The sequence below is a fragment of the Festucalex cinctus genome, chromosome 10 (assembly GCF_051991245.1).
Source record: "Festucalex cinctus isolate MCC-2025b chromosome 10, RoL_Fcin_1.0, whole genome shotgun sequence".
In the NCBI taxonomy this organism is placed as follows: Eukaryota; Metazoa; Chordata; class Actinopteri; order Syngnathiformes; family Syngnathidae; genus Festucalex; species Festucalex cinctus.
In genome coordinates this window covers 7,464,893-7,478,792 of record NC_135420.1, presented here as the reverse complement: position 1 = coordinate 7,478,792, position 13,900 = coordinate 7,464,893, and the positions used below count along the sequence as shown (strand labels likewise).

Sequence of the window (13,900 nt, the reverse complement as noted above, 5' to 3'; positions counted from 1 at the left end):
AATAATAGCACTTTTATTGCAGAAATAATATTTAAGTCACCATTTTTTTTTCCCAGAATTGAAATGTAAACAAAGTGCAAATATACCAACTGTAATGGAATAAAATGGAAATAAAAACAGGCCATAGTGTTTACCCTGCGAATCGTAACATAACTGCTTAAAGGACATTTACTTAGCAAATACAATGAAAGCAAATATCTTCAGTAGTCAGTGGCAAATTGCACGAGTCAAAAAAGTACACTATTTTCTCTTGTGCCTCGTGATGTTGGGGGGGGGGGGTCGTTAATGATAGAGTACCAGCCAGTTTGTGGCGTCATGCTTCGTACATCTCAGGCAAGTGTATTGTTTAAAAAATGGTTTTCCCTCTGCGATTCTTTTGGCAGTGATTATTTTTACCGCAACCGGTGGCAACCCTCCTCGAGCATTATTTTGCCGGGATTTTTTAATTAGAGGATCGAGAACATGCCGCGTTTCCTTGTAGACATTAGTAGCGGGTATGTAATGTCACAAATGTGCACTTTTAGGGCGATAGAAACGTGCACGCCTTCTCGTTGAGAGCATATTAGCTTAGCGGTCGATTAGCATCACAAATTCACGTGAATTCGATGACAAATTACCAGTCACGGTAAAATAAACACCGCGGATTATTGATCTTGGCCAAATGAGACGCGACCGCTTCAGTATTAACCAACTACCATCTTTTTTTTTTTTTCCCCCCCATAAGGAGTGTGTCTAATGAACTTTTGTTCACCCCCAACCACACGAGCTGCTTATATGTTCACGGCAACAGTTTTCCTGCACGATTTGCAAACATTTTTTTTTTTAGCATCATATCTGACCTTTTGCAGCAAAACAGCCTCCACACGACGAAGCTCACTCCCACTTTGTTGAAGACGCAACAGAACTGGCTGTAAGAACTGCCTGCAGCTCTTGCAGCCTCACACACTCCTTACATTGTTTTTTTGTGCAGCAGCGAAGGACGCGTGTATGTCCAAGTTGACATGAAGACATATAATGTTACGCATTACGTCAATTTCGCGATATGTCAAATTTTTATCACCTAAAAAAATACACCGGTCACAGAAGCTATTTTTTGGAACATCCCTACCGGTATGTTATTTTTAACCAGGCCTGTTAGTACTGTGTTACTGTATTGCTGCTGTGTTACTGCCACATCAGACACTGTTTGGAAAGAAAAGCTAAGGTATATTATTAAACCTTTGGAAACTCTCTGTGTACCGTCTTTCTTTGTAAATATCTCATGTTTCAATGTGGGCACATGCGGCTTATAGTAAGGTGCGGCTTATGTATGTACAAAGTGTTTTTTTCCTTTAGAAAAGTACTGGGTGCGGCTTATAATCAGGTGCGCCTTATAGTCCAACAATTACGGTACTTATTCAGCATGTCAACTCATTGAACAATAAAAGTAAACCTGCGTGCTAATCCTTGGTTTGTAACACCTGACAGTATGATTACACCTAGCCTCAAAACAGACTTATCTGCTTGTCTCAATTGGATCAATCAAATAAATCGAATTTGGTGTACATTTAAGTTCCATTCATTAATTATTTATATTGACTTAGACTAGAGTATTGTCGCTTTAGCCATATTGTACTAAACAGGCAGGTTTGTGCTATGTTTATCCCTTTTGTTATACAGTTCATTTCAGGTGCTACAGTCGACTTTTCCTCTACATGTCATTGCTAACATTCTGTGGTGGCATCACAGGGCGTAAGGTGCAGTACATTCTGAACTGGTTGCCACTTGTAGACAAAGAACCATTCACTCACTTCCATAGCAGTGGGCAATTGAGAGTCTTTCATTGACCAGACATGCATGTCCCTACCCAAAGAAAACTCACTCAAGCACAAGGACAAAATCCAAAATCTGCACACAGAGGCCAGAGCCAAAATTCCAAACCAGAACCTCAGAACTGTGAGGCAGATGTGGTAACCACTTAGTCACTGGGCTGCCATGCATTATGACAGATTATAATGCCTTCAAGTAAGAGTAAGTAATACACCACCAAATTCGTTTCCCAGTATCTGATTGGGTAGTGTGTATAAAGAATAGAAGTGAAAATATCTATGGCCTTATTCCTTGAAATTCTTTAACTCAAAAATAATAACATTAGTGCTGTCAAAGTTAAATTGTTAACTAATTAATTAATCACAAAAAATTATCGCATTAATCATTGTATTACCACCGATTAATCACACTATTAATTTTGACCGCAGATGATCCTTTTTAGCCAACAGTGGATGGTTACATTAAAGGTAGCTGTTGGAGTTTGAGCAATAAACATAACTACATGCATTAAAGTAAAGCATTTAATAAATGTTGACGTAGGTAATTTTTTCCCATTTTAAATTATGCAAATAATTACTTGATTAGAAAAAGCAGGATGAGCATGTGCAGCGGGAAAAAATGTTGGGGGGAAAAAAGCTTTTATAAGTCAGTGATTAGTCATGATTAATCCAAATTCTACGATGTGATTAATCTGATTAAAAAATGTCATCGTTTGACAGCTCTAAATAACATACAGTACCCTGGGCACCGCCATTAACCGGTCACGTGATCGCCATCTAGTGTGTGAACAATGGCAACATTTGTTCATTTGAATGCAAGTTTACTAATGGAACGGGCAACAAAAATGCCTGCCATCTTGTATCGCCAAATACTGTACCGTTTCTGATCAATAAGACGACTTTTATTACTATTTTGATCCTAAAGGAGGGCAATCTATGACTATGAATAATTCCCCACTAACACTAATACAAACACCTACTTATGAATGACTAAAAGACTATCTTTTAAGAAGATTAATTTAAATATTTTTTTAATTTTTATTTTATACAGTGAATTCCACCATAATAGGTGCCACTATGTTCCTGCTGATTAGTCTAGTGCCCTGCCCTGCAAACAGCATAGCCTAATATAATGTAGGGATTAGCACGCTGAGCACAACATGCTGATTCGTGCACCAAAATGTGTGGGGAGGCACAATGTGTAAACACTGGCTACAGTTTCGTCTTCACTTTCGGCTGGACTCAAATCTTCTGCCACTCCCCAGTGGCTGTACTGCTTTTGAAGAAGTGATTTGCTGCTAGAGGGCTTAATTCCCCCTTTTATGTCCACCATGGGACACAATAATTCCTTGTGAATGTCTTTGTTTTTTTATGCTTTATTTACGTTTGCATTACGTCACGATGATCACGTGATTGTCCAAATTGGAAGCTCCTGTACCCAATGCAAATATATCCCTAAAACGTACTTTAAAATCATAATCGGTCAAAGTACATTGGGCTTTTTCAGATAAGAGTTGAATTGAACCATTTTACAGAATAGCTAGTTAGTTTTTGTGTGTTCCTTTAAATTTGAGCATTATCAATTGAATCAGTTGAATTTCACTTTCTGTCAAATAAGAGGTATTCTAGGTACTGTATTTAGTCAATATAAAATGTCTTCATGTAACATGTTGTATATGCCCCCACTAGTCTAAACATAACATTCTGATTAATATTGGAGCATTCTTCTTTGTGTGTATGGTGCTAATTGCGAACGCAGCAGCTGCTTGTTTATGAGCTAGCTTATAAGCAAACTTAGCTTGTAGCAAACGTGTATGACGTCATGCATGCGGAGATCACGTCTCTGATCAACTGCTGAAAGGAGGCTGATTCTGTCCTCTTTCATCTAAAAACTGCTTCAAACATCAAAGCGTATGTAGGGATGGAAGAATGTTGATTTGTTGTGATTGTATTGGCGTTAATGTTTTATATGTTATGTTTGGGGTTTTTTTTGTCTTTCTGTAAAGCGCTTTGTGACAGTTCAGGCTGTTTGAAAGCGCTATATAAATAAACTTGAGTTGAGTTGAGTTGAGTTGAGTAAGCAGCAAAATCCAGCCGTTTATGCTCCATCTCAGGGGGCGGCCATTTTGTCACTTGCTGTCGACTGAAAATGACATCATAGTTGCTCAGCTAACAACCAATTATGGCTTCAGAAAACAGGTGATTGGTTGTTACCTGAGCCTTGAGCCACTCTGATGTCATTTTCCTTTGACAGCAAGTGAAACATGACCGCCCTCTGATACTTAAAAAAAATAAAATAAAAAAATAAAAAATAAATAAAAAACACGTAATGGGTGGATTTTGCTGCTGAATTCATATTCCACAAACACACCATTAATCAGAAAAGCATGTTTAGGACTCGTGTTGCTGCATGAAACATTTGGGGTTGACTCCCACTTTAAGACCAACTTCTAACTGTAGTCTAACTTAACTCATTTGCTCCCAATAACGTGTAAATGTTTTTTTTTTTTGTTTTAAGTGTCCCTAAGACGTATTGATACATTTTTTTTATGCTAGAGCATACAGAAGGCTTTGATGCAGCCTCTCAACTGCAAAGAACGGTTGCAGAAATGGTAGTTATTACACAAACGGCCAGCAGGTGGCAGCAGAGCAAAAGAGATCAACCAGAGCCATGTAGAAAAAAAGCTAAATTACTTACAATTTTGAATATATTTGTGAAAACTGATTAAACTTAGCTCTCTTCTAAAGCTAATTGCTGCAAAACGGAAACAGATAGAAACATACTTTTTTCCCTGATGAAAGAAGAGACTTTAATCTTTCTTTTGATAGGTTCCATGCTTTTATAGCAATAGAACACAATATTCTGTGGGCCTTGCAAAATCAGTCAAAATCCAGTAAAACAGCCAGGAACCAACGGGATTGTTTCTGTGAAAATGGCTGGGAGTGAAAGAGTTAAGCGTCAAAGTACTCACTGGTTGCCCTTTGGGTCCTGTCTCACCCTTCATTCCCTGGTCACCTGTGGCTCCCTCCATCCCTCTGAGACCTGACAATCCCCGATCACCTGGCAGGCCAATCTCCCCCTGGACAGACAGAAGAATTTCTAATGCGGGTTTTTCCAACACTGGAACTTTTGGAGAACTTTTCAGTTTACCTTGGCAAAATTCAGTTTGGGCGTTTTTCCACCAACAACAATTACCAGAGTAATTACATTCCCCAGGGGGCATCCAGGTACTATCTCAGCAGCAGGGTCGAGCTGAGCCAGGCAGGAACTTCGGAGGGGGCGGGCTGCAATGGCCACGGCTGATTGGTCAAATTTGGGGGCGTTGTTTTTACATCAGCTGGGCTCAATCAAACTCATTTGAATTAATTACAGCGAACTCAAAGACGCTGTGGAAACTAGTGCTGTCAAACGATTAAAATTTTTAATCTGATTAATCACACTTTTTAATTTTGATTAATCACTATTAATCAGCTAAATTACTTTGGTATTCGCGTAATATAAAATAAATACAAAATACCGTAATATTTTGCCATTAACGCATTTTATTATCTGAATGTCATTTGCAAACATTGATTAAATGCATGTACGCAATTGCATGCATGCATGTATTGCTCAAAACGTAACAGCATCATACCAATTGGGTGCAATTCAGAAATTATTAATTATTATTATTATTATTATTATTTTTTTTTAAAGAGCTCAGAATTGTTCATTCTGTAGTCTTACCGATTCAACGTCTTATCATCATTGCTCTTTTTTATTTTTTTATTTTTTATTTTTATTTTTTATTTTTATTTTTTGTGTGTGTGTGTGCGTGCGTTTGCGTGTGTGCGTTTGCGTGCGTGCGTTTGCGTGCGTGCGTTTGCGTGCGTGCGCGTGCGTGTGCGTGCAAATACGTATAAATTTATTTACTCATTAATTCACCTAAAGCCTTATAAATATCCCATTACCCTTCGCCTTAACCAGGTACTTCAGAATCTTGCCAGAGTCGTGAGGTTTAAATGGTCAGGAGACCAGAGAAAAGGTCAGAAAAAAATAAAGAGAAAAGAAAGATAAATCAAAGTGAAATCCAGCACCGACCACTTCCTGCCTTCCCCATGATTACAAAATCAAAGTCTTACGCCAACCCCGGAAGCCTCTAAATTCCAGCAAATTTAGCGAGATCTCAAGAGACCAGAGGAAAAACTAAAGAGAGGAAGGAGGGAAGGATCGATAAGGCAGAGTGAGATCCATAGAAGCCAGTACATCCAATCCATCAAAGTGAAATCCAGCACCAACAAAACCCCTCCTGCGTGGTTACAAAACCAGAGTCTTATGCCAACCCCAGAAACCTCAAACTTCCAATAAATTGAGATCTCAAGTGACCAGAGGAAAAACTAAAGAGAGGAAGGAGGGAAGGATAGATAAAGCAAAGTGAGATCCACAGACACCAGCACCCACTGATTCAATGGGCTGTGGGAGGGAGAGGCTACTTCTGTTGAGTTTCAGTAGATGCTGGTGCGACGGATCTGGCATGCATAAGGACCACCACCAAAGAAAGAAGCCGTCAACCGCGGTCCAGAAAAGCGAGCACCGCCCCCCCCGAAATCCCCAGGCCGCGGCAGCACCAAGGCCACCCCCAAGCCACCCGAGCGGACACCGGTCGGCGAGCCGACCCAGACGCCCGGAACACCCCCGCCCCAGCCCCGGCCCACACCCCCGAGCCCAAGGCCGCAGAACGAGGCCCAGCGGGCCCCCACAGCGCCCCACCGGTCCCCAGCCCCCATCCCTCCACGACCCCCCCGCACCCCACCCAAACCCGCCACGACCCAGGCCCCACCACCCCCGGCCCCCAAACCCCCGAACACACCCCGACCCCCAACACCCAACCCCCCACCCACCCATACCTCCACCCCCCACAAACAAGCCGCCCCCCCCCCGACGACCGCCAACCCCCCCGCGAACCCGGCCCCCCGCGAGCCCCCCACCCCCGGAAACCGGCACCGGGCAGCAGCGCAGAGAGGGAAAACGTGCCCACCCCACCTCCAGCCGTGCGAGAGTAGCACAGCGGCGGGAGGGGGGAAGCAGAGGAGGAAGCACCAGGGGAAAAGGCGGAACACCAGAACACTGAGCCCGGTGGGGAGAGGCCCCGGTCGTCACGCCAGCGTACTAGTGTCACCTAACCCTGTTACTGAGTCCGCCAGCTCGCCGACTGGCGAGCTCTACCCTTACACCGTGAATGTGGCCCCACCCAGTGTATATACAAGTGTGTGCGTGTGGTGCATTAAAATTGGGAGCAGGTGAGTCGGAGCAGAGGGAAAAAATTTCCCCTACTCCGACACACCCGCATCCCCCCCAAAAAATGAATATGTATATGTGTGGTGCATTAAAAAAGTAAATGGAGGGACAAAGTGGTGGGGCAGGGACACAGATGGGGGGGACCACAGCGCTGCCAGGCACTGCAGTCCATCCCCTCTGCTGGCTCCCCGCCCCAACTCACCCCTCCCCTTGGACATGAAGTGCATTAAAATTGGAGGGGAGTTGAAGGGTGAAGACGGTGTTTCCACCCTTCCCCACCCCACCAAGAAATGTGTTGTGTGCCCTATGTGTATATTTACAAAGTGTATAGTGCAAAACTAGTGAAGTGAGTAAGAGGAGCGACCAGCGGGGCCTCACCCAACCCGGCGGGTGTAGGTGGCACGCCCGCCCCCCAGCACCCCCCCCCCCCCCACCCGCCCCCACCCCACCCATCTGGCACCACAATAGGCGGACCGCCAGCGCAGCAGGGCTACTGGACAGCCCACCGGCCACCGGAGCCCGCCCGGGGCGCCAGGAGTTCTACCGGAGTGGGGCAGGCCTCAAACCCCCGCCCGGCCCCCGGAGCCCGACGCCCGGGCCGGGGAGGGAGCCCCAGGCCCAGGGAGAGGGAGGGGGAGGGGACGGGGGGCAGACAGGGAGGGGGGGGGGGGGGGGGGGGGACAACAAGAAGGCGAAAGGGCGGCTGCAGGGCAGGAGGGGGGGGGGGGGTAGGGAGGGCGACAAGGGAAAAGGGACCGGGAGGCAGAGGAGGATGGGCGGGAGGAGTCGAGGAGGGAGAGGCGACGGGGGGGGAGGAAGGGGGAGGGGAGAGGGAGCCACGGGGCACACCAGAGCCCCACCCGCCCCGAACTGCGCCGCCGGGCACGGAGCAGCGGACCGCGCCGGGACGGCACCGCCCCGGGCACCAGGGAAAGCACCCCAACACCGTACCCCACAGGGGGCCCAGGGAGCGGCCAAGACGCAACCGCTACCGAGCAGACAACGGGGGGGCAGAGCCACCCCCGCCCGACCACGGGGGACGGCGTCAAGAAAATTGACTAATTATTTTGCAGTAACACCAAGTGTTGATGCTTATTCTATGTACATAGACCATATTTGTTTAAATCTTGATACTTGATTTTTATTTAAGGCAGAGATTTTTTCCATTGAGATATAATTTATTAGTAAGTTTAACCAGTGGTCGATATTTAGAGATTGTTTATTTTTCCAATTGACAAGGATTATTTTTTAGCAATAGTAAGGGCTATAAATATAGATTGGGATTGTTTACATGGTAGCTCAGTTATTGTTAAGTCACCTAGTAAACACAATCTTGGAGATAAAGGAAGCCTACAGTTTAATATATCAGCGAGCTTTTCCAAGATTTTAGTCCAGAAATGCAGCACTGGAGTACATGACCATAAAGCATGAAGATAAGTATCGGCAGTGTTTTGTGAGCACTGGAGACAAATGTCGGAGTCAGAGAGTCCCATTTTTTTCATCATATATTGTGTAATATATGTTCTATGAAGTATCTTATATTGGATAAGTTGCAAATTTGTCTGTTTGGTAATTTTAAATACATTTTCACAGATTTGGGTCCAAAAGTTTGGTTCCGGAACTATAGACAAGTCTTTTTCCCATTTTAAAGTCGGTAAATACGTTTTATTTGTGTATAAAAATAACTTATATATTTTTGATATTTTCTTTATTGTTGTTGGAGAACGCTTTATAATATCTTTAGCTAAGACAGGCAGTTGGAGCGTATCCTGAAGTGTTGGGATTTGTTTCTTAACCATATTTTTAACTTGCAGATAATGTAAGAAATTTCCATTTTTTATTTCATATTTCTGGACCAAGTTTGTATACAATATAAACTTATTATCTGAGAAAAGATGATGAAGGTGTGTAATTCCTTTCTGCTCCCATAAGCTTAAATGGAACGACTGATTATTAAGTTGAAAGTCGGGGTTATGCCAAATGGGAGAGAGCCCACAGGGCGCCAATTGGGAGTTTGTAATTTCTAATGCCTTCCACCAGGCAGTCAGGGTGGCGGCTATCATTGGGTTTTTAAAACAATTATGTTGTTTTATTGATTTTGTAATAAAGAGTAAATCTAACAGTCTAAGATTATTACAATCCTTCTGCTCCAATTCCAACCAACAGTTAGTATCTCTGTTGGGTTGTGTCCATAGCACAAGATATTGTAGTTGATTAGCTAAATAATAGTACATAAAGTTTGGTGCCTCTAAACCTCCTTTAGATTTACTTTCCTGAAGAGTAGATAGACTAATTTTGGCTTTTTTTTTTATTCCAATAGAATTTTATGATAGCAGAGTCCAGCGATTGGAACCAGTTAGACGTAGGTTTAAATGGAATCATTGAAAATAAATAATTAATCTTTGGTAAAACTTTCATTTTTATAGTAGCTATCCGTCCTATTAAAGAGATCGGAAGATTATTCCAGCGCTCCAGATCACTACGGATGCTATCCAATAATGGTAAAAAATTTAAAGAAGTTAATTCAGTTAACTTTGGTGAAATTTTAACACCTAAGTATTTTAAATTACCTGTAGGAAAGGAGTAGTGTGGATCCTGACTTGTAGGATTCCATGAATTTTCTGTGATAGGTAATAATGTTGATTTTGTCCAGTTAATAGAGTAATCTGATAAGTGAGAGAATTTAGTTATTAAGTTAAATGCTTCCCCTAGCGAGATAGCAGGTTCTTCTAAATAGAGTAGTATATCATCGGCATATAGATTAATTTTATGTTCTATTGTCCCGGAGTGGATTCCTTGGATCCGTCTATCCTGACGTATAGCTAATGCAAGCGGCTCAATAAATATAGCAAATAAGAAAGGAGACATTGGGCACCCTTGTCTTGTTCCCCTTTGTAAAGTAAAACTCTGTGATGTAATCCCATTAGTAGTATTAGTATTAGAAATTATTAATTAATTAAACGCAAATTACTTTTGTTTTTTCTAAAGTCCCGATGGGGTGTTTTTTAAAACGAAATTTACCACCGACTGAAGTCAGCCCGCTCATTTTAGAACAACAGGCGTAGGAAATGGCGTGCATTGACCCGCGCAGCCTTCAATGTAACCATCCGCGGTTATGTTCAAGGCTCAAGTGTGGTAAAAAAAAATACTGCGATTAATATGCGTTAATATGTGATTAATGTGACATTTTTCTGTGATTAATTAATCTATTAACGCTTTAACTTTGACATCCCTAGTGGAAACACAATTCTAAATTCCCTGCTCAACTTTTACAACCAAGAACTCCCTTTACCCAGAACTAAAGTTCCTGGGCTTGTTGGTGGAAAAACAGCTAATGCCAGCAAAATTTAGGGCACATTTTTTAAAAAACAAAACAAAACGCATTATAAATAATCAGAATATAGTAAGTGAAATACAAACTATTTTGTTGTCATTTTCACCTTTGGACCAGGTGGTCCGAGTTCTCCAGGTGGTCCTGGGAGTCCAATGCTCCCCCGAGGACCTGGACGTCCAGCAGGACCAATCGGGCCCACCAAGCCTCGTTGGCCCTGAAAACAGTACACAGTATTATTTAATTAGTAAAGCACCACCAGGTCTTAAATGATATGTGCCGATTAATCAGAATAGAATGAACACAGAATATAAGTGTTGATTGAAAAAAAAACAAATTTGTTATATAGCTGTATGCTAAGTAGACAATCATTTATTTGATTTAATTAACATTAAGCATGCTACAGTCAAACACATTTTCTTCATACAGTATGTGCATGGCTCTAAACCACAGTTTTGATGTCTGCTGGCCTCCCGTCCTGGTCATAATATTTCTTGACAACGGGCTCCCAAAGTGAACTGTAAAAATGGACTGCTTGTCACAGAGCCGCTTTCTCACGCTGCAGACCAAAGCGGTTTCCTGCTCCATCAGCAGTGTGGTGAGGCAGAATGGAGCGAGAGATATTAGAATAACAGATTGAGTGGTTCGTCGCTTCGCATATGGCTTCTGTTCCTCGATCAACATGATGAAAGCGGATAAGACCGAAAGAACTTGCTTGGAATTTTGTAAGGTGAACCCAAAAAGTGCAGGCTATGAAAAGCTCTTGCATAAGAAGCAGACGGTGTCTCTAGTCTTAATTAGAGAATGGGATTAAATAAAAACTTGACCAAGGTCCTCACAGGAATGCATACTTAGGACAAACTCAAGCAGGCGTACTAATAAAAGTACTGTTACACATACATTTTCCATGTCCCTGGAGGTAGATATGTAACTTGCACAAACACACACATTAGAAAAATTAAAAGGTAGCAAGTTGCCATAAACTTGATTTTTAACTTTTTTTTTTTTTTTTTCCAGAAAAAGATGATTATTTTTAAAACGTATTTTATCAGACACCTTATACATGGTTCGGCTTACTGAATCTGATTGGTTCAGTTTGGTATAAATCAGGGGTGTCAAACTCATGTTAGCTCAGGGGCCACATGGGGGAAAATAACGGTATATAACTTAAAAACCATTGCTGTCAATTATTGGCACATTTTCGCTATTTGTGTGCCAGCCATAAATTACGGAGCTCAACTGTAATCATATTGTTCCAAAAAATAATACAAATGCAAATGGAACACGGTAACTCTGAGTCCTGGACGTGTTAAATCTACCTGTATTGCATATATATATATATATATATATATATATATATATATATATATATATATATATATATATATATATATCATTCCCAGAATGCATTGCATGGCGCAGTTAGTGACATAAGGACGCTAATCCTTGTCATATCTATTTGTGTTACCAGTAATTGAATTTGTGTCGTATTTAACACGTTTTTCGGTCTATATTAATACTACTACTACTACTACTACTAATAATAATAATAATAATTATTATTTTTATTATTATTAAACAAACTGTAACTTTAAGTTGTGTGTAAAATAATGACATCCATGACGATTCCCGGTAAAAGTTGCATTGCTCATCTGAGGACTGCGTGTGAAGTTACAAACTTTATATATTTTGATTGTGGCCGACTGGTTAATTACTCCGACATTACAATTTTATTTATTTTTTTCTTAACTTTACAAAATCATCTCGCATCTTGGGCCGGATCAGGCCTGCAAATGGGTTTAATCAGGCCCGTGGGTCTTATGTTTGACATCCCTGGTATAAATAAATTAAGGATTACAAGGAAAGGCCCAGGAGCGTTGACTGAGAATCAAAGTTTTTTTTTGTTTTTTCGTTGACCTTGAAACTCACCTGTTACAACTAAACTTGAAACTGTCAAATGATAATGGTGACCAAGTCTGCGTTACAGATCAAGTAGTACTGAAACAGTCCCCGAGCAGATCAATTGTGATATTATATAATGCAGAGCAGTATTTCTATGAATGAATTGTAGCTGTCATCTCCTGTGATTGGTTGGCAACCAGTTCAGGGTGTACCCCGCCTACTGCCCAAAGCCAGCTGGGATAGGCTCCTGCACCCCCTGCAACCCTTGTGAGAAATAAGCGGTCAAGAAGATGGATGGATGGATGGATGGATGGATGGATGGATGGATGGATCTTCAATGATGTAGCAATGTTACAATCATAAACATCATCATCTACAGTATAAACTGTCCACAAATACCTGTCTTCCTTGCTTTCCAGGAAATCCTTGTAAACCAGTGAGTCCTGAAGGACCGTCAGGTCCGGGGTAACCCTTCATGCCTTTGGGTCCAGGTAAACCAATTGGCCCCTGCAAAAATATCAATAACAACATCAATGTGACAAATTGGTCCCACCGGCTTTCGGTAAATTAAATGTATAAAATTAAATTAAACAAATATTAAATTTATATTACCATCATTTCCACATTATTGAGCGCGGAGAGAGGCCGCTACAATCACCCCTAAATTCCCACTTAAAAGCAACTTTTTCTCTGTACTCTTGTATTACATGCTCTCCTAATTTGCTAGTATCAATGCTCAAAAAGTGAAGTTCTGTATTATCCGCATAGTAATTTGATTGGGCTGAGATTGGCTGGCGACCAGTTTAAGGTGTACCCCGCCTACTGCCCAAAGCCAGCGGGAATAAGCTCCAGCACCCCACGCGACCCTTGTGAGGAGTAAGTGGTCAAAAAAATGGATGGATAGTTTGATTGGGATCTCTTGAGTTCAGTGATTCTATTCTATTCTATTCTATTCTATTCTATTCTATTCTATTCTTGTCATACAGTAAGCTTGCATACCCTGGGAGAATTTGTGAAATATTGACTTTTTTTTACATGATTGAGTATCCGTAGAATGTGAAATCACCCAAATAGCCAATGACCAATTGCGCTGTTGACACACACAGGTTTAAATGGTTATTGAAAATGATATGTGTCCATACGGGGCGGCACGGTAGTCGAGTGGTTAGCACGTCCGCTTCCCAGTTCTGAGGTCTCCGGTTCGAGTCCAGGCTCGGACCTTCCTGGGTGGAGTTTGCATGTTCTCCCCGTGCCCGCGTGGGTCTTCTCCGGGTACTCCGGTCTCCTCCCACATTCCAAAGACATGCATGGCAGGTTAATTGGGCGCTCCAACTTGTCCCTAGGTGTGCGTGTGAGTGTGGATGGTTGTTCGTCTCTGTGTGCCCTGTGATTGGTTGGCAACCAGTCCAGGGTGTCCCCTGCCTACTGCCCAGAGCCAGCTGAGATAGGCGCCAGCAGCCCCCGCGACCCTTGTGAGGAATAAGCGGTCAAGAAGATGGATGGATAGATGTGTCCATACGCATGAATTGTTTGACTGTTTGATTGTAATTAGTATCTGTGTATATAGATTGAGTTTCTCTG

The 13,900-nt window shown here is 42.2% G+C and overlaps 1 protein-coding gene across 3 annotated transcripts in view; it reads right to left on the bottom strand.

Annotated features, from left to right (window-relative positions):
* The window catches only part of col24a1 (collagen type XXIV alpha 1), a 144,052-nt gene that overhangs the window by 12,361 nt on the left and 117,791 nt on the right, over positions 1-13,900 (bottom strand). For 2 of the 3 annotated variants that reach the window (XM_077533926.1, XM_077533929.1), the window contains 3 exons: positions 12,719-12,826; positions 10,527-10,634; positions 4,781-4,888 (listed from right to left, as the gene is read on the bottom strand). In XM_077533926.1, the coding sequence (XP_077390052.1) occupies positions 4,781-4,888; positions 10,527-10,634; positions 12,719-12,826 (324 nt within the window). The remainder of the gene's footprint in view (positions 1-4,780; positions 4,889-10,526; positions 10,635-12,718; positions 12,827-13,900) is intronic. The other variant, XM_077533928.1, reaches the window with a different exon arrangement.